This window comes from Primulina tabacum, chromosome 7, assembly GCF_025594145.1.
Source record: "Primulina tabacum isolate GXHZ01 chromosome 7, ASM2559414v2, whole genome shotgun sequence".
Classification (NCBI taxonomy): domain Eukaryota; kingdom Viridiplantae; phylum Streptophyta; class Magnoliopsida; order Lamiales; family Gesneriaceae; genus Primulina; species Primulina tabacum.
The window spans coordinates 38,652,203-38,677,768 of NC_134556.1; the positions used below are offsets into that span (position 1 = coordinate 38,652,203).

Consider the following 25,566-nt stretch of genomic DNA (forward strand, 5'->3'; position numbering starts at 1 on the left):
AAATATTATAGTGGGATTCTTTTCATCTTGCCCGTGGTTTTTACCCTAATAATTTTTAGGAATTTTCCACGTAAATCTTGGTGTCAACTTTATTCTTTATTTTCGGTTTTTATTATCTCAAATTCTGCATGTTGGACCAACAAAATTCACTCAAATCTAAATATAACCTCGTGTAAGGACGATGGATAAAAAAGTTTCAACAAAAAAATGGACATGATAAATTGAATCGAGTAATTTATCAGGAATTCATGAGATTATATAAATTTTCAATTTTCACTAAAAAATATTAAATTTTAATCGAAATCATTGACATTCATTCATTGTCAATGTATTTTTAGAAAACTATTATGAAAATAATTCGTTCAAATTTAACTTAAAATTGGTGCACATGTGCCCCTTTCCGTTGGTTAAAAAAATATAACCTTTAAACCCTAAACCTCAACTTTCAGCTTCTATAATTCTCGATCGCCACCGCTTGTAGAGACCCTTCGCCACAAGCGGAAGAGCGACGAAAATGGTGAAGTCGTACCTAAGGTACGAGGCGGCGGCGTCTTTCGGTGTTATAGTCTCGGTGGACTGCAATATAACGTACGACGCCTCCGGCAAGCACCTCGTGGTGGGTGCCCTCGAGAAATTAGGCGTGTGGAATGTGCGCCAAGGAATTTGCACGAAGTTCCTGGCTCCCACTCCTTCCTCCTCCACCCGTGGCCGCTCCCTAGCCGTCACCTCCATCGCCGCTTCTTCGTCTCCTTCTCTAGTAATCATACACTTTCTTCATCGTTTTGTTTAGAATGTGATGCAATTCGGAATGTCATCCGAAACAATTAGAATTGGAGTGTGTGTTTTTTTATATACTGTCTGATTATTGTTATTTTTGCTGCAAACGCTACCTGTGGATAAGTATGTTTAACCAAAAACTGTAGCTGAAAAGATTCAATTTTTTTTATCACTATTGAGTTAGATTAAATTGCATTTGCGTTTTATGCAGATAGCAAGTGGCTACGCTGATGGCAGTATAAGAATGTGGGACAGCGAGAAAGAAACATGTGAAACCACTTTGAATGGACATAAAAAGGCCGTGACAGTCCTTCGCTACAACAAGATTGGATCTTTGCTTGCTTCTGGAAGCAAAGACAATGATATTATTTTATGGGATGTGGTTGGGGAGGCAGGGCTATTTCGCCTTTGTGGGCACCGTGACCAGGTTTTTTAGGTTCTTTTCATGTTAACTGGCTCATTTTTTTTCTTGTATTATTTTACATTCCATTTGAGGACACATTATAAATGTTGCATGTTACTCGAATAATGTAGGTTACTGACCTTGTTTTCCTTGATTCTGGTAAAAAACTGGTCAGTTCTTCAAAGGACAAATTCTTGAGGGTTTGGGATCTTGAAACACAGCATTGTATGCAGATTGTTAGTGGTCATTATAGTGAAATTTGGTCCATCGATGTTGACCCCACTGAAAGTTACCTAGTTTCTGGGTCGGGGGACCCGGAGCTCCGGTTTTTTAGTGTAAAACGAGATTTGGATGAAAAAAAGTTTCGACCAGATAATACCGAATTTGGAGTGGATAATGCTAAAAATTTTGTTTCAAACAAATGGGAAGTTTTGAAGCCTTTTGGTGAAGTACTGCGTCAAAACAAGGATAGAGTGGCTACAGTTCGGTTCAATAAGTTTGGAAACGTGCTGGCTTGCCAGGTTTCTGGGACGATGGTGGAGCTGTTTCATGTGTTGGGTGATTCAGAGTCCAGACGAAAAGCAAAGAGAAGAATAAATAGAAAGGAGAGAAAATCTTCTGAAGTAAAATCTGAGCTAGCCGAAAATGGTAATTCTGTAGTTGAAGAAGCTAGTGAGATCCTTGTCACAGCCCCGGATGTGTTTAAGCTTTTCCAGACTGTACGAGCTAGGAAAAAAATAAGCTCCATGTCTTTCTGTCCTGTTACTTCAAAAAGTTCTCTGGCTACAATAGCATTATCTTTGAACAATAATTTACTTGAAATTTACTCAATTGACAGCATGGAAACTACTAAAACAAGCGTCATTGAGCTCCAAGGACATCGATCTGATGTGAGAAGCGTCGCACTTAGTTCAGATAATACTCTATTGATGTCGACAAGTCATAGTGCTATTAAATTTTGGAATCCGAGTACAGGATCTTGCCTTCGAACTATTGATTCAGGATATGGAATATGTGGCCTATTTGTGCCTGGTAATAAATATGCGATTATTGGTACAAAAAGTGGGATGCTAGAGATCATCGATGTTCGGAGTGGTGCTTGTCTGGAAGTAGTTGAGGCTCATGGTGGTCCGGTTAATTCTATTGTTGCAACTGCAGATGGTTTTGTGACAGGTAGTGCAGACCATGATGTCAAGTTTTGGGAGTATCAGACTACGACGAATCCTGGTCAAGTATGTTTTATTCCTTGTATTCTGTTTCTCTGCACGTTTTCTTGAATTATCAGTATTCTATTTTTATTATTTGCAAATACTGATTGATATAACCCTGCTTGCAGGATTCAAAACAATTGGCTGTGTCTCCAGTGAGGAATCTGAATATGGGGGATGATGTTGTGGTTGTTGCTGTTAGCCCGGAGGGTAAACATATCGCTGTTGCCCTGTTGAATTTCAAAGTGAAGGTGGAATGATTTCTTTATATTTGCAAAATTTGTTCACTATGAGTTCCCTGCATTGACATGTAACGATACATTTCCTCTATTTTAGATAAGAAACGTCACAAATATTCTTTTGAAAATTGAAGTATTCTTCGAATCATGGAAGACCCACTCTTTGCTTGTATGGCAGGTTGATAATAATTAATAATTTGGAATTCTCATGCATAATCTGAATGCTGCCAAAATCTACATTTCAACATGTAAGTTGAATTGATTGGTAGTGGGTATGAATCCGTCAGGTTATATAACTGTATGGACTGGAATCAAATAGAACCATAACCATGCTAAGCATTATTTTGTGATTTTTATGTGTTCACTTAGTTTCTACTTCCATGCTCTAAGAAGGGTTCAAACTTTGCTTTAACTTGGTACTGTTTTTAATGAGTTTCAAGACTAAAGTGTAATGGTGCATATTTAGAGCTTTTGACACGTAGATTTGAATCATAATGGTGAAGTTAGAGTTAAAATTTAATGTTTCTGAATAAAACTTAGTCTGGTGTGTGCTGAGGTATTTTGATTTAAATTGATGTATAAGCTCTTTATCAAGCTTCCACTCAATAATTTTGTACCCTTGGTGAAAATGCATGACCCTTGTCGAGTTTCTAAGCTGAGATTTGCTGATTAATTTTTTGACATTTGGGCCTTAACCAATTATTGCATCTACTATTGTTAATCCAATTTTGAAATTGTAGTTTTAAATGGATCGGTTTGCCAGTGTGTATGAGGGGATGGTGCATCTTAGTGTTACATACTGACATGCTTTATTCTTTCCCATTCTTGTTTTTTGCATATAAGGAATAGAATGCGTTCTATTCTGCCAAACAGTTGTTTGCTAGGCCTTTTGGGATTTGATTCAATTTTTTTAATAACTGTCGCATGCTGCCATAAATAATTCAGGTTTTCTTCATGGATTCACTCAAGTTATTTCTCCCCCTCTACGGGCACAATAGTCTTGTGCTATGTATGGACATATCTTCTGATGGTGATTTGATTGTTACTGGCTCTTCAAACAAAGATTTGAAGGTTTGGGGACTTGATTTTGGTAACATACGTAGTTCTACTTACGCCCATGAGGATAGGTGTGTCAATACTTTCTAGAAGAAATATTTTCATCTTTTACTGTCTTCCATGCACAGACTTCACAAATCACTATGCTATACTTTGTTACATCTGTTGACTTACTGCTTTTATTGCAGTGTAATGGCGGTTAAGTTTGTCAGAAATACCCATTATGTGTTCAGTGTGGGGAAAGACAGCCTGGTGAAATATTGGGATGCAGACAAGTTAGAATTGCTTTTAACTCTTGAAGGTCATCATTCTGCAATCTGGTGTCTTGCCATCAGCAATCGTGGAGATTTTCTTGTAACAGGATCTCATGATAGATCTATCCGACGTTGGGATCGTACAGAAGAACCTTTCTTTATTGAAGTATGGTTCTCACCCTATCCTGTTCTACAAAAGTTTCAGTTGTTGGTTTATGCAATTGACTTACTTTCTCGAATACAAACAATCTTTACTTCAATTGATTGTAACATAAATTACTATTTGGGTGTTTGGCCCCAGAAAGGTGATAAATATATGGTGCTTTTGCAGGAAGAGAAGGAAAAGAGGTTTGAAGAGATGCTTGAATCTGAGAGAGAGAAGAGCTATGCACCAAATGAGGACCCTCCAGATGAGGGAGTTGTGGCATTAGCAGGGACAAGAACCGGAGAAACTGTGACAGCAGTTGACTCTATGCTGGAAGCGCTAGACACAGCAGAGGAAGAACTTAAACGAATTTCTGATTATGAGGTGCTGCTGTCACATTTTCTCCAGTATTAGATATTTAAAATTATGGTTGGTGGGCAATAAGCATAGAAAAATCACATGCTTTTTCTAGCTGTTTCCTGATAATTACCCTTTGGGCATGAGGGCAACCTACCTGAAATTATCTAATGATGGTTATATCTGTGATTCTCATTGACCACTTTTTTTTTATTTTCAGGTTGAAAAATCTCATGGGAAACATTCTGATTTCAGGCCAAACATTCTTATGCTTGGTCTTTCTCCATCAGAATATGTTTTGCGTGCAGTTTCTGGCGTTCGCACCAATGATTTAGAGCAGGCATTGCTGGTAAGTATGGGGGGCTGCTTCTTTATGTGAAACCTAGGGTATCGGGCTGTTAAATTCCCAATTTTCCACTTTCTTGGAAACTCGCGTGTTAAATTTCTGTTCATGAAAAGGACTATAAGATATATAGTAAATGCCATCTTAATGAAGTACAATTAAGAACACCTGATGATGCCAAAATACTAATGCATGACTTACGTCTTTCAGTTGTAAGTCAGATCCTCATCCCCTGCATTCTACATTCAGAGAAAGAAGTTTGATTTATTTATAATTTGGTGTTTTTTGCAGGCTCTGCCATTCTTAGATTCTTTGAGGATTTTGTCTTATTTGAAAGATTGGGTCAATACTCCTGATAAGGTTAGTGCTTCTATGATCTTGAGATTCTTACTTTTACCCTCTTGAAGGACATGCGATTTATTTGGTAATCTATTGAATGGACAATGGAACACACTCCATGTCTCTGTTCTTTAATTATTGTTGGTATCAGAAAATTAAGTATTATGGTCTCTATTAAATTGTACATATGTCGAGAGTTCTAGTTTCTAATCTTGTCCTTTACTTATTTTCTGCTTTATATCTCATAATATTTCCAGCTGCCCTCGGTTGATGAACTACAACCAGTGACTACCTTGACTTTGATGGATCGATCTATTTTGTTTCCATACATAAACTTCCCTCGGTATCCTAAATCTTTTCTTCTCGTTCTGTGTTTTTAGTAGCTCTCAGTCTTTTGTTCAGTTTTCTCATTTCACATGATCCTACGTTCTCCGGACAATGTCCTTCACAAAAGGTTATAGAGCATTTTAAAATATTGGAAGCACCAGTCAACTACTCAAAGCAATAATCAAGTTGAAATTTAGATTTGCCATTTTGTCCTTTAAAATAGTTTTGTATAAGCATATTTTTTTGTTCTTTGATCAGTTGATGAATTGATATCTATTTTCTTATGATAAACTTTTAGAATAGCTGATGGAATTAACTTGTTGACTAGGTCGCAGCGTTAGCTTTAATGTTCTCATTTTGGTTGTTGGTAACGGTGAGAGTTATGTTCACTCATGTAATTGTGGTTTGGTTCTGGTACAGACCGCAAAAGTCTCGAGAAATACTGTAACAGCTGTGGTCATATTAGAATGGTCAAGCTACAGGCTGCTCTTCTGATATCAACAACCAGATTCATTGTCGGAAACATTTAGTTTTGCTATCCTTGCAGGTTGAGCTTGTCTGTCGAGTTGCTACAATGATATTGCAGATCCATCATAATCAGCTAGTGGCTACTGTGTCTGCCAGACCTGTATTATCCATTCTGAAAGGCATCTTGCATTCAAGGATCAAGGTGATTTTTGAAGTGATGTGGAATTATGTACTTATTGTTGCTTGCGCAATGGCAGTTACTCAATTCCTATATTTTATTTTGCATGCTGTGTATGCTAGTAGTAAGTAGTGCAAATACCTGAATTGATCGCCCACTCTAGTCATACGAATAATAGAGGTTGAGGCCACTGAATATATTATGTTCAATCTGTACCTATGGTAATAATCTTTGTTCTCATTGTTCTTTGAAATTTTGACGGCTACTTATATCTCCCAAGAATATTTTGGCCGGTACCTTAGCCCAGAGTTCAACTTTGTAGTGAATCCAGCATATGTAAATGTATCCATTTTTTCAATTCCCCACCTTTTTCATTGGTTTAAGACCCTTTTAGCATTCAAAATGTAAAGAAAAGTCCATAGGATGGGGACTTGCCGTTTAGTTTATACACACATTTCTTATTTGGATAGATTCTGGTGAAATTTAATAATTTTATTCCTCGTAGTGCTTTAGCAGTTGAATACAAAATAAGAGCTTATTTTTCTGCTGGTATTTTTTATGTTTATTTGTGATAGGAATGCAAAGATACCTTAGGCGTCAATTTAGCAGCAATGGAACATCTCAAGGCAAGTTAATTCTGGCACTCAAAATTTATTAATTTCGTTCTTCTGCTGCAACTTTGACATGCTACAATTTTTCTCAGCATATGATGGCCACAAAGTCAGATGCACCCTTTCGAGATGCAAAAACTAAGTTATTGGAGATACGCTCACAGTATTTGAAACGTGCTGAATCGAGGACACAAACAAAGGAAGAAAGGAGGAAAAAGAAGAAGAAAAAGATGGACAATGATCATGTTTGGTCATGAAGATACAGTTCTTAGAATTTGATCTTTACTTCCCGTTGCAGCATATTTCCCATTCCGGTTCGCATACAAACAATGGGATTTATTGTTGAGCTTTCGACTTCGATCAAGATTACCGATAGTTTTATTTCGTGATGTAGATTGGCGGACAAGGTAAACATCAAATCTCTGTCAAAGAGCTGTGTTTCGGTGGTGGCTTTACGTGTAAGGTTGTGTTTTGATCGCAATGTGTAACGCACAATATGTAGTTTTATTTAAAATAGGAAAACAGGTGAGCAAAATAGAGATAATGTCCCAAATATCTTGTATAAGCTCATACAATCACGCACACGATACAATTGAAGATTCACCTGAAATTCTTGCCTTCAAAAGTTTGACCAAACTGCCAATATTTTGGGGTGATGTTTCGTGAAATCAATGTTCTTCCATCGCTGGTGGTGATCCGGAAACTCAATTTTTGGCCGACGAGCTTTGCATTACTCTCCCATTTCTGACCCCAATTTCGTTTCAAAGTAGTCCAGGTTTTGCTACCATCGCCGCTCATCTCCACATTCGTTACATCTCCGGCTCCTCCAACGTTTAAGACCTTGACCAAGTAGAAGTCTGGATTCCCTGTTAGTGTGAACCGAATGCCTCCTCGTTTCTTGCATGGAACCCTGCGATTGCACTCAAAATTAGATATGACCACCGACGTTCAATTGTCGTCGGGGATTTTTAGAGATCATCATTGGCTATTGTATACTTGAAATGTTATAAGATACTTAATCTTCTGGTGGTGGTAATTATTATCCACGGGATCGACAAGCTAATTTAGTCCGAGATTCAAGCAAGATCTTTGGATGATAAAATATCGAACATCTTAATTACTTTTGCAATTTATTATCACATAACGTAATTTATTTAAACTTGCATGCTTTCACGAACTCTAGCCATACCTGCGATATTGCACTGGAACAATGCCTGCCTCGTACTGAGCAATCTGAAGAAATGCAGGCTGAGACAGATCGAAATGCTCGCGAGGCACGTTGCACCAACCCCCGTCGTCGTTGGACTGGCTTGGGTTTGGGGGACAGAAATTGGTGGCGGTGACGAAGAGGGATGGCTGCCCCGGCTTGCACCATTTGCTCTCGTTGCGGCATTTGATCTCGTAACAAGCTCCACAGGCCTCTCCACCGTTGAACAAAACCGTGCTTAATGCTGCCGTCTGTAGGCCATACCCATCTTTGTACAGGTCTTCATATCCACAAGCTCCTCCTGCATCAATGCATGATATATATTTATGATATACTCTGTTTTTTTTTCCTTTTAAAAATCAAATATAAATTATGAGCTTGTGGATGTTATATATATATATATATATATATATATCTATCAAAAAACATGATCAGTTTTTCATAATTTGTCATATTAAGAAGAATTTTGCTTTTTTTAGGAAAAGTGTTTCTATATTTTCAAACGAAAAGCAATGCACGAATCGGTGTCGGAGAAGAAAATTTATGCACACGAGAATTTAAGACTATCAATTAATTATTAGAAAAAGTCTACGGATCATGCATGCATGCAATGGAACATCATATATATATATATATATATATAGTTTTGTATGCATATATATTTGACTATATATCCGGGGGACTACAACATTAGACACATCCCATGCACTATGGTTAATGGTTGTAACATATATGGAATAAAATATCAAAAGAGATGAGGTCTCAGCTAACCCATTGTTCCAGAGCCATCAGCGCCGCCGTAGAAGGTTGCATGGGCTTCTTTCCATTGCCCGGGCCTGAACCGCTGCTTCCGGTCCTCGATAGGTTTGTTTCCGTTGGCCGAAACCTGTGCATTAGGTAGCACAAACAGAAGAATCAAGAAAGATGATGACAAAAAAAGGGCTCCTGCCATGATTTTTGGCTTACAAAGAAATTGGAAATTTTTTAGTTTTTAAATATAAATTTTTATAAAAACTTTTTCCCCCTATAAACCATATATACACCTAACGATTTGATTCTTCTGAATGATTTGATTCTTCACCTTAAGCCATGGGCTTATATATAGCTGGAGTCTGCAGAAAACAATTAATGGTCACCTAAGATTTGATTGACGAGTGGATGTTAATGCTTTCTAATTACTCATTTTAGATGTATGGTGAGAAATACGTCCATAGAATCATATAAAAGTGAAACGAAATTTATTTACCACGAATATGATTGGATAATTTTTTGTTTCATGGCAATATAAATTTGCGGTCATTTTAAAATTGTTTTTCCTTTTTCCACTTCTAATTAATTCTTAATAAATATTAAAAGAAATACTATTATATTCTGAGCCTTAAACTAATTTTAAATAAGATCGTAGATACTCTAAAGTTTGGAAAATTTTATCATAAAATATTGGATAGACAAGCCAACCTTTTTGCAAAATCGATCATTCGAAGGGTTGACGAGAAATTAAATTATACCATCATGACAGTCGCTCTACACTTAGTTTTTGAAAATCAATTACTCCATTCAAAAGGTTAACTTTTGAGATTTTTAAATATAAAATTCAATATATTAAAAATTGATTCAAATAAATAATCAATACTCGATTTTTGGTTAATAATTCATACTGGACTAATTAAATTAATTCCAAGATAACACTATTTCAAAATAAACATAAGCAACGTGACCCTGATAACTGTGAACAAATAAAAAAAAAAGAAGAAGATAAATTTAAGGTCTTCAAACTTGATTTCCATTATAAAAATTCGTCCACAGAGGCACTATTATTGACGAGACTTAAATTTCCTAAGAAAGAGTTAAAAATATTATTTTTTGTGAATTTGTATCACCTATTTTAAACATCCAAGATTTCTAGAGGGCCAATCGCCACTCGGAAATTTTACTTCTTGTATCTTTGTTAAGTTCAACCCATTCTGGTGCACATCCATTTTTGCTGCTTATCCTGTACAAGGTGTCTTCAGCAGGTTTAACAAATAATTGAAAGTAAAGAGTTTAATTTTGATTTTAAATGATAGTACGATTTCAAGAAAATATGAAAAAAAATCATCTATAACAAATATATATGTTATAGACATAATTATTTTATTAAATTGTATAACTAAAAAATTACATGTATTACTTGTAAAATCAATTATCAATCAAAATTTTGAATATGTAATTAATGAAAAGAGATTTAATGATAAATAAAAAGACTCTAAGTTATTTTCTACTGTAAAAATAATATACGATATAGTTTTTATAATAAATATAATTATAATGATAATTGATTAGCATTTGTCAATTATCAGAATTTTTACATATGATATTTAATATCTTTATTTAATTATTTTGAAATCAAACTAATTAATTCAATAGATATAAAAATAACATTTGTTTATGAAAGTTTATTTCTTTTGTTATATTTCAAATTTTAATGGTGAAAATCATACAAATAGTTTAAAATTTATATTTAATTAATTATTATATAAGTTTATTTGATGTTTACTATATAATCTTATTTGAATGTGCATTTCTTTACATATGTTGATTTATTTATTATTTTAAAATTTATTTAACAAGAAATTAATAGTCATCAATGTTAGTATATGAAATATCGATATATAGAATTTATTATCTATGATACAGAATTGTAAAAATAAAAAGTAAAAAAATTCTTTACGACATTAAATTAAATATTATGAGTTATATTTTACTATCAATATTACTATTTCATTTGTTTTAATATTATTTTTATAAGTTAGTCACAGTGATTTTAAATTGATAATTATTTGTCTTTAATATGCTTCGCTTTTTTCAGATTATGACATTGATAAAATCCTATAATTTGGTTGATTTTTAGGTTATTATGCTTTATATGTGATGTTTGAATATATAATTTTTTTTAAAAAAATTGTTTCAGTTCATTTTGTTCTATATATTATGTTCATTACAATTTATTATATAACATAAAATCAACTGCTTGAATTTTAATTTGAGAAACAATTTTGAAAGTAAGTTATATAAATTCTTATAAATCGTCTGATATGATAAGAAATTAAGCCCAGATAAATAACAAATGATTTAATTTTTTTTTAGAAATCAATTTTTTTAATTTTTATAATATAATTGATGTTGCACGTGCATCATACTGCATCATACTGGTATGTTAAATGGCAAAGAGGATCATTACCAGCATTTATGGTCAATTTTCAACTTGGCAAAGGAATCAAAATTTCAGATGTATCCGAAAGGATTACTAGATAAATATTAAAACTTGAGGTTTGACAGCAAAAAGCCACAGCAAACTAAACAGATTGATTTAACGAGGGGATACAGGTATCAGCATTGTCAATGTGCCGAAATTTAGCTCATTGATGAGAAGAAGCAAGGTCTTTATCAGCTTTTGACATTACAACATTCTGTAAAACTGTACAGGGTACAGCCATTGCCTTTTGATAGGGATCTAGCTTACAATCAAGACCACGATCAGTGAACGCAATGTGATAAAGTTTATCCTGAATATGGTCCGGTCCATTATCTGTATAGCCATTACGTTTTGATAGGGATCTAGCTTGCAGTCGATGTGATAACCAAGCCAACAAAGTTTATCCCGAATATGGTCCATCACATGCCAACATCAAAGCTCGCAGCTCTACATTAAAATAGTGAAGGGTACATGCGGCATATCAAAACTAAATCGAAATATTACTCTTGTTCACATGATATACGGAGCAATTAACTTAACTATAAGAGAGCATTTTGCTATCTCAATGTCCTAAAAATACCTAAGTCCAGATCAAATCTAATCCCAGAAAGTTATATTGAAGTCAATGGCAACAGATAAATGGACTTGAATATATTTCTAGACATGCAGTTGAGGCACTTAAATCAGGAATATAAAATCAGAACTACACGGGATAAGCCAGCTTAAGCCAAATTTTCAACATTAGACTCCATAATCTATGAATCTGTACCATTTTTCACAATATAACTAGACTCCTGGTGATAGAAAAATTTGAATAACATAATTTCCTGGAATATCCTCAGCAATCAGCAAACCCTCCACGCAAAATTTAAAAAATTAAACTCAAAATCGAGTACATAGTTAAAGAGGATTTCTTGATGTTGACCTGACACTCTTTCGTTGTCCACGAAGCTCAGGTGGCAGCTTTCGGTCATTGACGGAGTCAATAACGGCGGATATACGATCGGCGTTCATTTTCCTGCTCCTATTAGTTGAAGACGATGAAGGTGAGGACGAAGAGGAGGACCATCCATTTTCCTCCTGCAAGCCATGGCTGATGTAGGCCGTTGATCTACGAATCGACGGCTATGATCGAGAGATGACTCGGAAAATCGTTGCCATCTCTCAAAATCGTTCTCCTTCCCGCAAGACAAATCAGAGTGCTGGGAATCATTGGATCAGAAGTTTTATGGCCCATTTATTATTCAAGTGGATACAGGTTAGCAGGCCCAATACAAATGTAGATTAGGCAAGCCAGGCTTCAATATGGGACCCTATCTTTAATCTACCAATCTTATCTTTTTAGCACCATTTGAACGAAAGATTAGATTTTTTTTGAGACAGTTTTACGAATTTTTATCTAGTGAGACGGTCAATCGTACCGATATTCACAATAAAAAGTAATACTTTTAGCATAAAAAGTAATATTTTTTTATGTATGACTCAAACAAGATATATGTCTCACAAAATACGACCCGAGAGACCGTTTCACATAAATTTTTACCTTGATTAAAATCACGAAAATTTAAATTGGAGAGTTCGATTTATATTTGATATATCTTCGATTTATTTATTGCATTATGTCATAATATATTGATCCATTGATATAATGTAAAACAACGGTAACATTTTCTAAAGCCAAAATTAAAGAAAAAAATGTGAAAATATATGTTTTTTTGATAAAAAAAATTCTAAGTTTCTTTGCCAATTTTTTTTAATGACACGAGAAATTCTTTAGTGTGCACTATACAAATTAGATAAATTGTATTAAACAAGTTTTGTATAATAGATTTGTCCGAAAAAATAGCTCTTACGTAGAAATCATTTATAAAAAAATCATACTGAACAAATAACGTGCAATGAGCTCTTCCGAAAATGGGTCAATTTTCGCACTTAGCTTTGATTCAATTACAAAGATATTCTACGTGTGAAAGATCTGCTTGGAAAAACCCCAAGCAAATCCAAGATCTTCTACGTGTGAAAGAACCATCCTAACAGCATTCAATGAGTTATAAAATATACAAACATTTGATAGCCCAATCCGGAGACATAAGTTCATCTCACTTCTGATTACCAACAACTCCGCACAAGTAACTGAACTTAGATATCTGATAGGACTAGCTTGCACACCACAAACCTGTCCCAATGTATTATGCATCACCGCCCCAACACTAGATTTGTTGTTTCTAATATCAAAGCCTGCATCAACATCCAATCAATGTTAGAGCTTCCGAATTTTCATTCCATCAAACATGTGCGACGAAAGATCGTTGAAGTGGCTCACATTTTAGCTCGCAAAGCTTTATCTTGTAATAGCTCCATTAATTGTGTTAATGACGATCTACCCTTGTGATTTGTAAACATTGTATCTCGGGACTTCCCGAATTAATATTATTATAGTTCATTTAAAAAAAAAACTACAAAGAATCCTCTACGAACCGTTCTCAACTATAACTGTAATATGAGTCTTTCATGGCAGCCCTTATCCACCACCGCAGCCATCCTGCCGCCGCCTCCCTCTCCTCTCACAACCGTCCGTGTAGACTCTTGACTCGTCTTCCGAATTCGCAAGTTATTTGTTTCCTCTCACACTCAAAAGCCCCTGTTTCCCTCTCCTATGGTAAATCCGGGTTCCTCTCGGACCCTTCACCTTCAGTCTCCAAGAAACCATCATCTGAGCCCATATTTATCCAAAATCCTCGTGAAATCCCTCAACCGCTCTCGGAATACGACCGTTCACATTTTCTTCGATTATCCGTCCAGTATTCTGATGTTCAGCGCAGTAAAGCGGTCCACGCTTCAATCCTCAAGATTGAAGAGAACACCCGCATGTTTAATCCTCTCATTACATCTTATCTCGAATTGGGTCACGTAGATTATGCCCAAAAAGTTTTTAATTCTCTTTCACGCCCAGACATTGTGTCCTACACTGCTATGATTTCAGGGTTGGCAAGGTGTAGCCGTGAGTGTGAAGCTGTGGGGCTCTTCTTTGAGATGAGAAGCAAAGGTGTTGAACCTAATGAATACACCTTTGTTTCGTTGCTGATTGCTTGTGTGCGTTTATTGGATTTAGAGTTCGGTTCCCAAGTTCACTCCTTTTTGATTAAATTGGGTTACATGGATTCCAATTATGTAGCGAATTCACTATTGGCGCTGTATGGTAAATGTGGTTGTTTAGAATTTATGATCAAATTGTTTGATGAAATGATTCATAAGGACATGGCTTCTTGGAATACTGCCATTTCTTGTTTGGTTAAGGAAGGTTTGTACGATAAAGCATTTGAATTGTTTCGTAATATGTTGAGACTTAGTGGATGCAAAGGTGATTATTTGACTTTTTCTAGTCTCTTGATCGCTAGTGCTAGATGTTTTGCGATTAGGGAAGGCAGAGAAATTCATGCATACGCATATAAGATTGGGTATGAAACCAATTTGAGTGTTAATAATGCACTTCTTGAGTTTTATTCCAACTGTGGATGTGCGAAAGATGTGAAGACTTTGTTTGAGAGAATGCAGGTGAAAGATGTTTTCACTTACACTGAAATGGTTAATGCTTATATGGGATTTGGGCTTGTTGACTTAGCCGTGGAGGTTTTCCGCGGGATGCCAGAAAAAAATTGTGTTTCCTACAGTTCCCTTTTAGCAGGATTATGTAAAAACGGCATGGGTTTCAAGGCTTTAGCGTTGTTCTGTAGAATGGTGAAGGAGGGCTTGGAACTCAATGACTTTACCTTGACGAGCGTTTTAAATGCCTGTGGGTTGATGATGGATACGAGAACCAGTGAACAGATTCACGGCTTTGTTTTAAAGTTTGGTTTCGGGTCAAATCACTGTATTGAAACAGCATTACTCGATATGTGCACTAGGTGTGGTAGAATGGCTGATGCTGAAAAGATATTCCACCAGTTTATGCAGGATCAGAACAGTTCATTTATGCTGACATCAATGATATGTGCATATTCTCGAAACGCAGAGCCAGATAAAGCAATTTCTTTGATCTGCCTGTGGCATAATGAAGGACATGGCAATTTGGATGAAGTTGCCTTGGCTTCAATTCTTGGCATATGTGGAGAGTTAGGCCTTTCTGAAACTCGGCGAACAATTTCATTGTAAGGCTATAGAATATGGTTTCTTGATTGATATAGGTGTGGGAAACGCCTTAATTAGCATGTACTCTAAATGTGGTTATATGGAACTAGCCACCGATGTCTTCTACGGTATGTCTGAGCATGACATAGTTTCATGGAACAGTTTGCTGTCTTGTCATATCCTTAATCGGCAGGGAGATAAAGCCTTGAACGTGTGGGAGAAGATGAAGGAATCCAGATTATCACCAGATACCATCACGTTTAGTTTAATTATTTCAGCTTATCGACACACCAATTCAAATTTGGTTGAGAGTTGCCGCGATATTTTCCTGTCTATGAAATCAACTTATCACGTCAAACCTGATTCAGACCATTACGCTTGTTTGATAAGTGTTTTAGGTTACTGGGGTCTTCTTAAAGAAGCAGAGGAAATAATCAATAACATGCCGTTCGAGCCTAAGGCTTCTGTTTGGCGAGCATTGCTCGATAGCTGTAGAATGCACGCAAACACCTCAATTGGGAAACGAGTTGCCAAGATAATACTCCAGATAGAGCCCCAAGATCCCTCAACTTACATACTAAAATCAAATCTTTACTCCGCGTCAGGGAGATGGCAGTGTGCTGAATTTGTTAGGGAGGAGATGAGAGATCGAGGATTTCGAAAATTCCCTGGCCGAAGCTGGATGATACATCAGAGCAAGATCCACTCGTTCTTCGCGAGGGACAGATCTCATTCTCAGTCGAAAGACATTTACAGTGCGCTAGAAATATTGTACTCGGAATGTTTGAAAGCCGGTTATATACCTGATACGAGCTTTGTTCTTCATGAAGTAGAGGAGCATCAAAAGATGAATTTTTTGTTATACCACAGTGCAAAACTAGCTGTTGTTTACGGGATTTTGGCTTTCAGGAACAGGGAACCTGTTCGAGTCGTGAAGAACATTAATCTCTGTGGAGACTGCCATACTTTCTTCAAGTATGTTTCAATTGTTACCAGAAGGGAGATACATGTAAGAGATTCCTCTGGTTTTCACCGTTTTTCTATGGGTGAATGTTCCTGCAAAGATTACTGGTAAAGAATGATCAAATATGAAGTTCACAACATTTTCATTTTGCGCTTCTTTTGTTATTTTGCAGAAGCTAATTTTGAGTATCTTTTCACAAAAATACATCAACTATGTAGATTCACGATGAACCTAAAACATTATCCATCTTATCAAATTAACTACATGTTTTTTTTACTAAATTATAATATAATTTTTCTTTATATTTTATTTTAATTCCTGCCATTACAATTTCAAAATTTTATAATTTTTATTGTAAAAATTTAAAAAGCTACTTTATTATCTATTATTTTACGGAACACGTGCATAATGTATGTCATGATCCTCTGGTATATATAATTTGGTCTGTCACTTGAAAACATTTCCTGAAAATTTCAAACTACCGTAAGACAATCTCAATGTTGCATCTAAGAGAGAATATATATATAATAATAAATACATGTGTTTTTTTTTAAAAGTTTCAAAAGCTATATTTGTCTGTCCATTGAATTTAAAAAAAAAATTAAGTGAATGGTTAAGATGATGTAGATAATTGCAAATCAATGACAAGATCAATCTTAGCCTCATTTTTTAAAATAATATATTTAAAAATCAAAATATAAATTTGATTCTTGGAAAAATATTAAATATTGCCAACGACCATATTTTCAAAAGCCAAATGTACTCCTTTAAATTGATCTCATTACATTTCAAAAAAGTTCACAATATCTTTCAATTTAATTCCAAAGACTCGAGGATTTATTTCACTTTCATTTCGTTTTCAATCCAAAATTGAAAATAGATCCATGGAGAAACGATTCTCTCAAGATTTCTTCTCCAAATTATTCTCAATTCAAATCTAGATTCAAGAAAATTTATTATATCCTCAATTCAAAAGAAAGAAATGATGATAAAGATGTTGAGCTTTATAGTCAACCAAACTCAATTCTCCCAAAATTCTCTCTAAGCCTCTCTTTCTTTGAAACATCATCGTTTAAACTAAGAAGAAAAGCGAAAAAGATTATCCACAAATCTGACGCTTGACAATGATAAAATCAATAAAAGTTCATGAGGATTTGTCGGGAATTAACATAACCAAGAATTGTCAGACTCATGGAAAGTCGTACACGGAACAACACGCTGCAACACTTCGATGATGTTGGAAAACGAGTTTATGCATTCCGAAAACAAACTAATTGAACTAGAAACACTCGATAAAAGAGGTTTTCATTTGAGATGAATGTATTTATTCCGAAATATTTTATTTTAAATAAAATTCAGCAAAATCTTAATTATATATTTTTTGTTTAGTATGCTCAAGCTCAAATAATATTTGGACAAGATTACTGAAAGTTTGTGGTCCGTTGACAAAGCGAGGTTAGTTATGAGGGGCAACCAAAATGGAAGATTTGATTTTTTCGAAAAGTCTAAAGGAGTTTCGACGAATGGTACCAATAAGTTAAAGAATATTGATGGCGAATCTTCTTCATCTCTTTTCTCAACACCTTCTTATACACACACCTGCCGACAAAAGAAACGACTTGCAAAAAGTGAGAAAACCCATTAGACCGATAGAAAGAAAGATTTTGTAAAAGACCATGAGAGGAGAAGGATAGAAATATACAAATATGATGGAAATGTTCAAAACAATGTACAAAAGAGATTTTTTATTTTATCTAAAAAAAGTGGATGAGAGGAAAAATTACTCAAAATATAAAAGATAAATATGAAATAAGGATGATGGAATACAAGATGATGGCGAGGGAGCAAATAAGACAGAAGATGCATCAAAAAAATCGAATCATGAAGAAATATGTTAACAATCAAAACTTGAGTACGTCAATATTACACGAAGACGTGATAACAAATTATTTACAAAAGATTCAATCAATAATTTATTTAATTCATATTTTAATTATTTGTATATTTTTATATCATGTATTTTTTGTTATTTCATGTATTTTTTAATCTAAATTTTAAAATTTTGATCACGTGTATTTTAAATTATTATAATTATGTCTAATCTTTTTAATAAAATAGTAATAAAATAAAAAAAATTAATACTACACCATCATCTTCTTTGTAATATCACTTCATAGGTTAATTTGAAGTTACAAACTTCGTTACACCAATTTCATTCATGGTATTGTTGTACGTACATGCTCTGTCGTGTGAACGACGGTGCATTTTTGGCTACCTACTACGAATCTCAAAATCAACGGCCCAGATTCATCCAGTGACAGGATGAACATGGAAATTGGAAAGCAGAAAATAGATTGTATTGCACAATTCTGTGGATTATGTCTCCACTCTCTCTCTTCTCCACTGCAGCCGTGGAAAGCAAACCAAAACCATGGGCATGCAGCGGTATATTAGGTTGAGTTGCTGTTATCTGAGCAGAAAACCTAAAACTCCTAGCGATTAAAACCAGCTGCGATCTCTGGATTCTCTGTATTAAAGCTTGCATTTTGTTCCGCTCTTCCTTTTGGTAGCATATTAATCACTTTTCGCTCTCTGGGCCGAGCGTGAAATCTTAATTTTTTATTGCTACTTTAGCTTTTCGTTTAATTGGTTTTCTCTGCTTTGACGTGTAGGATCAAGAAAGATTCTCCAGCCCTGGTTGGTAATCATAACTACGAATCGGTGCATTGCTTATATAGGAAATAATTATTTTTTGATAAGAAATGATCGTTTCAAGAAGTGGGCGACTTTCTTGAATGTTTCTTCTTTTATCCTGGCGTCCCTTCTTGTTAGCTCCGCGTAAAGTACGATTTTTTAGTATTTTTCTACCAATTTCCCACCTGTGGCAATTTTTTGTTGTATGGAATCAAATGTTATGTCTGGTGGAATGCACCCAAATAGAAATCCTGATATTTTAGGCCTGGAAATGTCACTCCACCACCACATACCACCACCACCACAAAACTCTCCCATTTTGCCGCAACAACCCCAGCTTCCCATGATGTCATATGGGCATAATGAAGGCGATTACCACCCACAAGCTCAGAATTCTTTGAAACAGGGCTACCCATTTGCGGTAAAATCCAAGAGTCAAACTTTAACATTGAGTGATGATGATGAGCCTGGACTCGCTGCCGAGAACAGTGCTGACGATGGGAGGAAGAAAACATCACCTTGGCAGAGAATGAAGTGGACTGATGATATGGTGAGGTTGTTGATTGTGGTAGTGTTTTATATTGGTGATGAGGTTGGCTCTGAGGGTAATGATCCTGTTAATAAGAAGAAAAGTGGTGTGATTTTGCAGAAGAAGGGGAAATGGAAATCAGTGTCGCGGGCTTTGATGGAGAGGGGATTTTACGTGTCCCCACAGCAATGTGAAGACAAGTTCAACGATTTGAATAAGAGGTATAAGAGGGTTACTGAGATTCTTGGAAAGGGAACGGCTTGCCAAGTTGTGGAGAATCAGAGTTTGCTCGATACAATGGACCACTTATCTTCTAAAATGAAGGACGAAGTCAAGAAATTGCTGAATTCTAAGCACTTGTTTTTCAGGGAGATGTGTGCTTATCATAATAGTTGTGGCCACGGAGGTGCTGCTGCCACCGTAGGTGGTGGTGTTCAGTATTCTCCTCCAGAGGTGGCCGCAGGGCCACCTCAAGGTCAAGTACAGTATCAGCAGCAGAGGTGCTTCCACTCGACGGAAAGCATACCGGTCATGCCTAACATAAATCGAGGGGAGAATAATGACGGTTCTAAATCGGTAAAAGGTGTTGACGATGATTACGATGATGAAGACGAGGAGGATGAAGATGACGATGAAGATGACGAGGTGATAGGTGGAAGATCACGATGTCATGACCAGGCACATGACTGACGACATAAATGAAATGGATGAACGATCATCGAGAAAAAGGGATAGGGAATGGACTTTTCATTCTTCGCCTCTGATTCGACAGCTTGAATCTGAGTTAATTAACATATTGCAAGATGGTATGAGGAGTCCCTTTGAGAAGAGGCAGTGGATGAGAACAAAACTGATGCAATTGGAGGCGCAAAGTGTCGATATCCAGTACCAGACGTTGGAGCTCGAAAAGCAGCGTTTAAAATGGTTGAAATTCAGTACCAAGAAAGAAAGGGAAATGGAAAGGGAGAAGCTCTTGAACGAAAGAATGAAGTTGGAGAATGATAGAATGGTTCTCTTAATTCGGCGAATGGAGCATGATTTGCTTGATCATCAGCGACAGAATCCGCAGCAGTCCTCTAACAAGAAGAGCGACCCGTCTTCGATTAGCTGATGAACCAGTTAGTTACAAGAAGTACTACTAGAGAAATTATATATCTGACAAAACCTGGGTGTTTTTCGATTGTTCTTGCAATAGTTCAATGTCTAAAATCTGAAAGGAAAATGGCCAATTTTATATTAGTTTGTTTCGAGCTCATTGTTTGGTCAGAGCCAGCGTCTTTAAAAAAAATCTCAAGTGAAAATGCCCAATATATCAATTGGCAAATGATCTAAAAATTTGCTTGTCTAGAAATACAAAAACCCGTTTAGTATCGTTTACCTCCAACCAATTAAACCTATATTTTGATTAATTTATGGAAAGATCAGTGTTTTTTTTTTTTGTACTTAATCTGAACATTTGAAACTATAGGGGGATTAAATACAATAAAACATAATTAAGGGGCAACCTGTATTTTATACTTAAGGGTCCCATGCACGTGACCCTCCAACACGTGCCTACCTAACGGACTCGTCACAAATGTAACGCCACTCTCCCCAAGCCCCACGAAACCATCCAAACCCTAACTCCTTTTAACGGCGGCAATCTCCAGCCGTCTTGTTTTTCACGTCCGTCTGTTCCTCTCCGTTTCCGTCTTGACGCCGTCCATGGCCTCTTGTGACGACGATTTTTCCATCCTCGACGATCACCAAACCCCCCACACCGTCCAGCCCTCTGCCACCGTCACCGCTCAAACGCCACCTTTTAACATCAGCCCTTACGACAATGATTCCGATCCGTTCGATTCAGAACCTGACCCCAACCCTGTCTCCGGAAAACGCATCATTGATCGGGAAGATATACACGGTGTTACGTCTAAAAGGACGAGATCGCATTCATCCGCTTCCGCCGCCGGAGACTACAGGAAGGACCGGGAGGAATGGAGTGACGCCGCGATCGCGTGTTTGCTGGAGGCTTACTCGGAGAAGTTTGTGCAGTTGAATAGAGGGAACTTGAGAGGTAGGGATTGGGAGGAGGTGGCTGCGGTGGTGAGCGACAGGTGCGAGAAGCAAACGAAGACTGTGGAACAGTGTAAGAACAAGGTTGACAATTTGAAGAAGCGGTACAAATTGGAGAGGCATCGATTGAGCAATGGTGGCGTATCGGTGAGTCACTGGCCTTGGTTGAAGCAGATGGAGCAGATCGTGGGCAACTCTCTTGCAGCCAAAGCAGCTGCCGAAGAAGAGAAGTCCCCCGGTGGATCCTCTTACTCCATCAGACAGTCCAAAAGGTATTAAGCTCTGGAAAACACGATTTCTTGTTTATTTGCAATGAAATATGAATTATTGGTGTCATGTTTATGTTGTGGAAAGGTTTCAATTGTTTGAATTGAATGGGAATGGGAAAGAGTAATTGTAAGTCGTGACTAGGCTTTTATTGGTTCCACTGAATAGCTCACGAAAGTGATTTTTTTTTGTGAGCGGACTTCAATTATGTGAAAGCTACATGATTCTCGCGCGAAAATATACCTGCTTTGAAAGTAACATCGTTTGATAATTTATGGATGCACAGGTGATGTTTGAACTTTGTTTTCGTGTATATTTCATCATTCTTTCTTTTTGTGTGATCTACGTGGGCTAGTTTGCATTTGTGGTACCAGCTGCTATGAACATCATGTTGTTTGACTTGCTATCCAGTTGCTTCATGATGTAGTCATATTTATATTTCTGGAATGATGACAAATGAACTTGTCTATGGGCAGACTAGGAACATCATCTACCAGTCCTGGTGGTCAGGTTATGAGCGCGAAGCCAAAATCATCGAGTCTTAGGTGGCGAAGAGTTGTGTTCAAAGTTAGTGGCGCCGCTCTTGCTGGTACTGCTCCTAATAATATGGATCCAAAGGTTTATTACCGACCCTGTTTCTGACTTGTTTTGCGATCAAGTGCATTTACATGGTCCCCAATTAACTGTGTCATCATGAGTTTTGTCCTGGTTTTAAGTAGTCCTATTTATCTCCTATATTGAAGTCTCTTGTTGCCATTCGATGTGTAGAAATCTTTTTGAAACTGAATGGTTTATTCACTGATATCATAACATGATTGAGAAAATCAAGTCGCACCCGCACTTTTGAGTGGAAACTTTTTGAAACTGAACTGATTCGATTCCTTTTAAAGCCAAATGAAAGAAATATATTAACCTGGAAAGAATGGTTGTAGTTTCCAGTCTTTTACTTAGTTGTGATTTACCTCCACAGGCAGTTTGGTAAGGGGTAGACCCACAGATAAAAAAAATTTCTGAAATTTCATTTGTACTTTTTCTAAATTAATTTCATCTCCCTCCCAGACAGATATGAAGTTTCATATGCGATTTTATACTGAATTGTACTGTTCTGCATTGTTTTTATGTAGAATGCTGTGCTGCACAAGTTTCACTCTAAATCAATTTCGTAGACATGGAAGGTGGATGTGCATGTAAAGGACCTTTTAGTGATGTGTGTATTTGTTTTCGTGGTATTATTGGGCAACAGGAAAAGAGGCTAATATAATGAACAAAAAGACAGGTGGAATCGATGTGCTAGAAATTATAAAATGTTGCCTGTTTAATTTAATCACTCTATGACATAGTTAACATCTGCATCACTATTTATTTTCTAGATAATAAACTGTGATGTCGAATCATCGCCATTTGGTGGTCATGCTGAGTTCCTTTTCTTGTTTTAATTATTTTTTTAATAATATACATAGGTGGCCATGCTGATTGCTAGAGAAGTCTCGATTGCTTGCCGTGTTGGTGTCGAGGTATATGTTAGCAGAAAGGAATAGCTGTTGGTGGCGGCAACTTCTTCATTTTTCTTTATACAAGTCATTATGAATTTTGAATTTTTTTAGTGTTTCAGCTATTTATGTTTTAATTTTTCATGTAGGTGGCCGTTGTTGTTGGTGGCCGCAACTTCTTTTGCGGTGACACATGGGTAACATCGACTGGGTTGGATAGGTGTACTGCATATCAGATTGGGTAGGTTTCTTGGCATGAAGCAAACATTTGTTTTTAGTATATATGAAGTACCAATCCTGTTAGATGATGATAATGATGATAATTGTACTGACTGACAATCTAATTGGATGTGAGACTTAACCAAGAGGTCCGATTGGAAATCCTTTTGTAATCTTTTAGTTTGGTGGTAATTGCAAATTGCTAAAATCAGGGGTCTTCAATTCTTAGTTTTTCTTTACTTGTTTCAAAGTTCAGCGAAGCTGTCAATGGTTTATTTTTTTTCTCATTCATGTTTTTACTGCAAAAAGAATGATGGCGACTGTGATGAATTCCATACTGCTCCAGTCAGCATTGGAGAAGTTGGGGGTGCAGACACGTGTGCAGAGTGCATTTTCTATGCCTGAGGTTGCTGAGCCATATAGTAGGCAACGAGCCATCCGGCATCTTGAAAAAGGAAGAGTTGTAATTTTTGGTGGCATTGGAGCTGGCACCGGAAATCCACTTTTTTCCACCGATACTGCTGCAGCTCTCCGGGCTTCAGAGAGTATGTATGCATGACCTTGCTTCATGGTTATGATATATTAAATGGTTTTACGCCTGTTTTAATATAGATTATCCTGCCTCAATTTTGTCCAGTTCATGCTGATGCAGTCTTGAAAGGTACAAACGTGGACGGCGTCTACATTTGTGACTCTAGAAACGAAAATATTACAGCCGAGCACATTTCTTTCAGAGACTTGGCTTCTAGAGGTGCATCTCCTATGGACATGATGGCCATGACATTCTGTGAGGAGAATATGATTCCAGGTCTTCAACTTCTCGTGTTGTGTTTAATCTTTTTTCCATTTGTCGCTTTTTAATTTTATTTCCATTTGATTTAATTCACTTACTAAGTTGGCTATTTCATTCTTGATTGAAATGAATTATTTTTTGCAGTTGTCATTTTCAATCTTCACGAGCCTGGAAATATATCAAGGGCATTATGTGGAGAACAGGTCGGTACTCTAATCAGTCAAACTGGACCCACTAAGCTAATGTTCATTTTCAGCTGCTGGTTACATACGGTGATTGAATGAACTTCTTTGTTCTGTGAAATGCTTTCTCCAACTAACATTCCTGAAACAAAGTTTGGGTCGAAAGTGACCCTATATAGACGAAATTATTTATGTAGAATTTGGGAGAAGTTCCAAAAAGTCGTATTGGATACCTTAGGCAACTGTTCATGGGTAAATCTCATAATTCAAACGCATTTGAGGGAACCTCTTCTTGATTTCGGGTGTTTCTTGAGAGTGTAACTTGTTGTTGTTCTATCTTTTGTTTTTCCTTAAATCGAGCAATCTTGATTGTAATGGTGTTCTTGACAGTATCTCTAGGAAAGACGCCTGGTTAATGTTTGTATTATATGTGTACGTGTTAATTCTTTTTTATCGAATTAATGAAAAGTTTCGTGTCCTCTATACAGGACAGGAGATGCATATTCTTTTGTTTGTACGAGAGTATCGCCATTTGTTCCTATTGCACGCGATGTTGTTTTACCCTTTGAATATAAAAAAACAGGTTGTTGTCATTGTTAAGCATCGAAATACCCAACACTCTCACAGAAAAAATAAAAACCCCAAAACTATTTGAAGAATATGGCTAAAAAATATACGCCATATGTGAATTTTGGTCACAGTAGTAAATATTAGAGGTGAGAATGAGCCAAATCGTGACAGAAATCGTTCGTATTTTTGTTTGGAGCTCAAATTTCATCGAGCGGGCTTGAGCTTGGCTTGTGTCCATTATTTTTAAAAATCAACACTCAGACCTCATATGCCATATGTATGTACTCTGTGCATATATATGTATGAGTCATAGTGTCTTGTTTTAGTGCGAAATCCGTAGCACCAGGAATGGATCAGTATGACAACCTTACCTAAGCCTAGCTTTGTAAATGGATTGCTTGTATTTTGTTCGTAGATTTCAGTTGTATTTTTGTTTGTGATGGATTTGTACAGCCATTCGAGGATGTCTTGCCTAGTCTCTCACCTGTTTTTGTATTGTTTCAATTATATTTTCTTAAACAAAAATGG

At 36.4% G+C, this 25,566-nt stretch overlaps 4 protein-coding genes, 1 long non-coding RNA gene and 1 pseudogene across 6 annotated transcripts; 4 read left to right on the forward strand and 2 right to left on the reverse strand.

Annotated features, from left to right (window-relative positions):
* The first annotated feature begins 439 nt into the window (after window positions 1–439).
* On the forward strand, window positions 440–7,622 carry LOC142551837 (uncharacterized). The gene is made up of 12 exons (XM_075661273.1): window positions 440–757; window positions 989–1,204; window positions 1,312–2,412; window positions 2,517–2,639; window positions 3,573–3,754; window positions 3,872–4,103; window positions 4,269–4,466; window positions 4,660–4,788; window positions 5,074–5,142; window positions 5,996–6,118; window positions 6,670–6,720; window positions 6,798–7,622. The coding sequence occupies exons 1-12, from the start codon at window positions 515–517 to the stop codon at window positions 6,960–6,962; spliced, it is 2,832 nt and encodes a 943-aa protein (XP_075517388.1). The 5' UTR covers window positions 440–514; the 3' UTR covers window positions 6,963–7,622.
* Window positions 7,191–8,979, reverse strand: LOC142551839 (expansin-A4-like). Its single transcript, XM_075661275.1, has 3 exons — window positions 8,684–8,979; window positions 7,895–8,213; window positions 7,191–7,615 (listed from the first exon to the last, which is right to left on the reverse strand). Exons 1-3 carry the CDS (start codon window positions 8,862–8,864, stop codon window positions 7,306–7,308), a joined length of 810 nt encoding a protein of 269 aa, XP_075517390.1. The 5' UTR covers window positions 8,865–8,979; the 3' UTR covers window positions 7,191–7,305.
* Window positions 8,980–11,222: 2,243 nt separating this feature from the next.
* LOC142551840 (uncharacterized) lies at window positions 11,223–12,339 on the reverse strand. Its single transcript, XR_012821630.1, has 2 exons — window positions 12,073–12,339; window positions 11,223–12,002 (listed from the first exon to the last, which is right to left on the reverse strand). It is a non-coding gene; the product is annotated as an uncharacterized LOC142551840 (long non-coding RNA).
* Window positions 12,340–13,614: 1,275 nt separating this feature from the next.
* Window positions 13,615–16,442, forward strand: LOC142551838 (pentatricopeptide repeat-containing protein At5g03800-like). Its single transcript, XM_075661274.1, is given in 2 exon segments — window positions 13,615–15,266; window positions 15,268–16,442. Coding segments are annotated over 2 exon segments (2,691 nt in total). The 5' UTR covers window positions 13,615–13,658; the 3' UTR covers window positions 16,351–16,442.
* Window positions 16,443–18,467: 2,025 nt separating this feature from the next.
* Window positions 18,468–20,685, forward strand: LOC142551843 (uncharacterized; annotated as a pseudogene).
* Window positions 20,686–20,929: 244 nt separating this feature from the next.
* LOC142551841 (uncharacterized) lies at window positions 20,930–24,969 on the forward strand. 2 transcript variants are annotated; one of them, XM_075661277.1, is made up of 7 exons: window positions 20,930–21,789; window positions 22,261–22,402; window positions 23,245–23,298; window positions 23,424–23,515; window positions 23,803–24,038; window positions 24,131–24,280; window positions 24,431–24,969. In XM_075661277.1, exons 1-7 carry the CDS (start codon window positions 21,167–21,169, stop codon window positions 24,568–24,570), a joined length of 1,437 nt encoding a protein of 478 aa, XP_075517392.1. In that variant the 5' UTR covers window positions 20,930–21,166; the 3' UTR covers window positions 24,571–24,969. The 2 variants fall into 2 exon arrangements, with proteins under 2 accessions (XP_075517392.1, XP_075517391.1); XM_075661276.1 differs by having other exon boundaries at window positions 20,940–21,789; window positions 24,131–24,301.
* Window positions 24,970–25,566: the final 597 nt, after the last annotated feature.

Coding starts and splice junctions, on each gene's coding strand:
- LOC142551837 (XM_075661273.1), top strand. CDS start 515: ATGGTGAAGTCGTACCTAAGGTACGAGGCGGCGGCGTCTTTCGGTGTT. Junction 1,205..1,311: donor TTTGTGGGCACCGTGACCAG/GTTTTTTAGGTT, acceptor CGAATAATGTAG/GTTACTGACCTTGTTTTCCT. Junction 6,721..6,797: donor CAGCAATGGAACATCTCAAG/GCAAGTTAATTC, acceptor AATTTTTCTCAG/CATATGATGGCCACAAAGTC.
- LOC142551839 (XM_075661275.1), bottom strand. CDS start 8,864: ATGGCAGGAGCCCTTTTTTTGTCATCATCTTTCTTGATTCTTCTGTTT. Junction 8,214..8,683: donor TGATGGCTCTGGAACAATGG/GTTAGCTGAGAC, acceptor GCATTGATGCAG/GAGGAGCTTGTGGATATGAA. Junction 7,616..7,894: donor GTTCCAGTGCAATATCGCAG/GTATGGCTAGAG, acceptor GTGCAATCGCAG/GGTTCCATGCAAGAAACGAG.
- LOC142551841 (XM_075661276.1), top strand. CDS start 21,167: ATGGCCTCTTGTGACGACGATTTTTCCATCCTCGACGATCACCAAACC. Junction 23,516..23,802: donor TGTACTGCATATCAGATTGG/GTAGGTTTCTTG, acceptor TACTGCAAAAAG/AATGATGGCGACTGTGATGA. Junction 24,302..24,430: donor TGAGGAGAATATGATTCCAG/GTCTTCAACTTC, acceptor TATTTTTTGCAG/TTGTCATTTTCAATCTTCAC.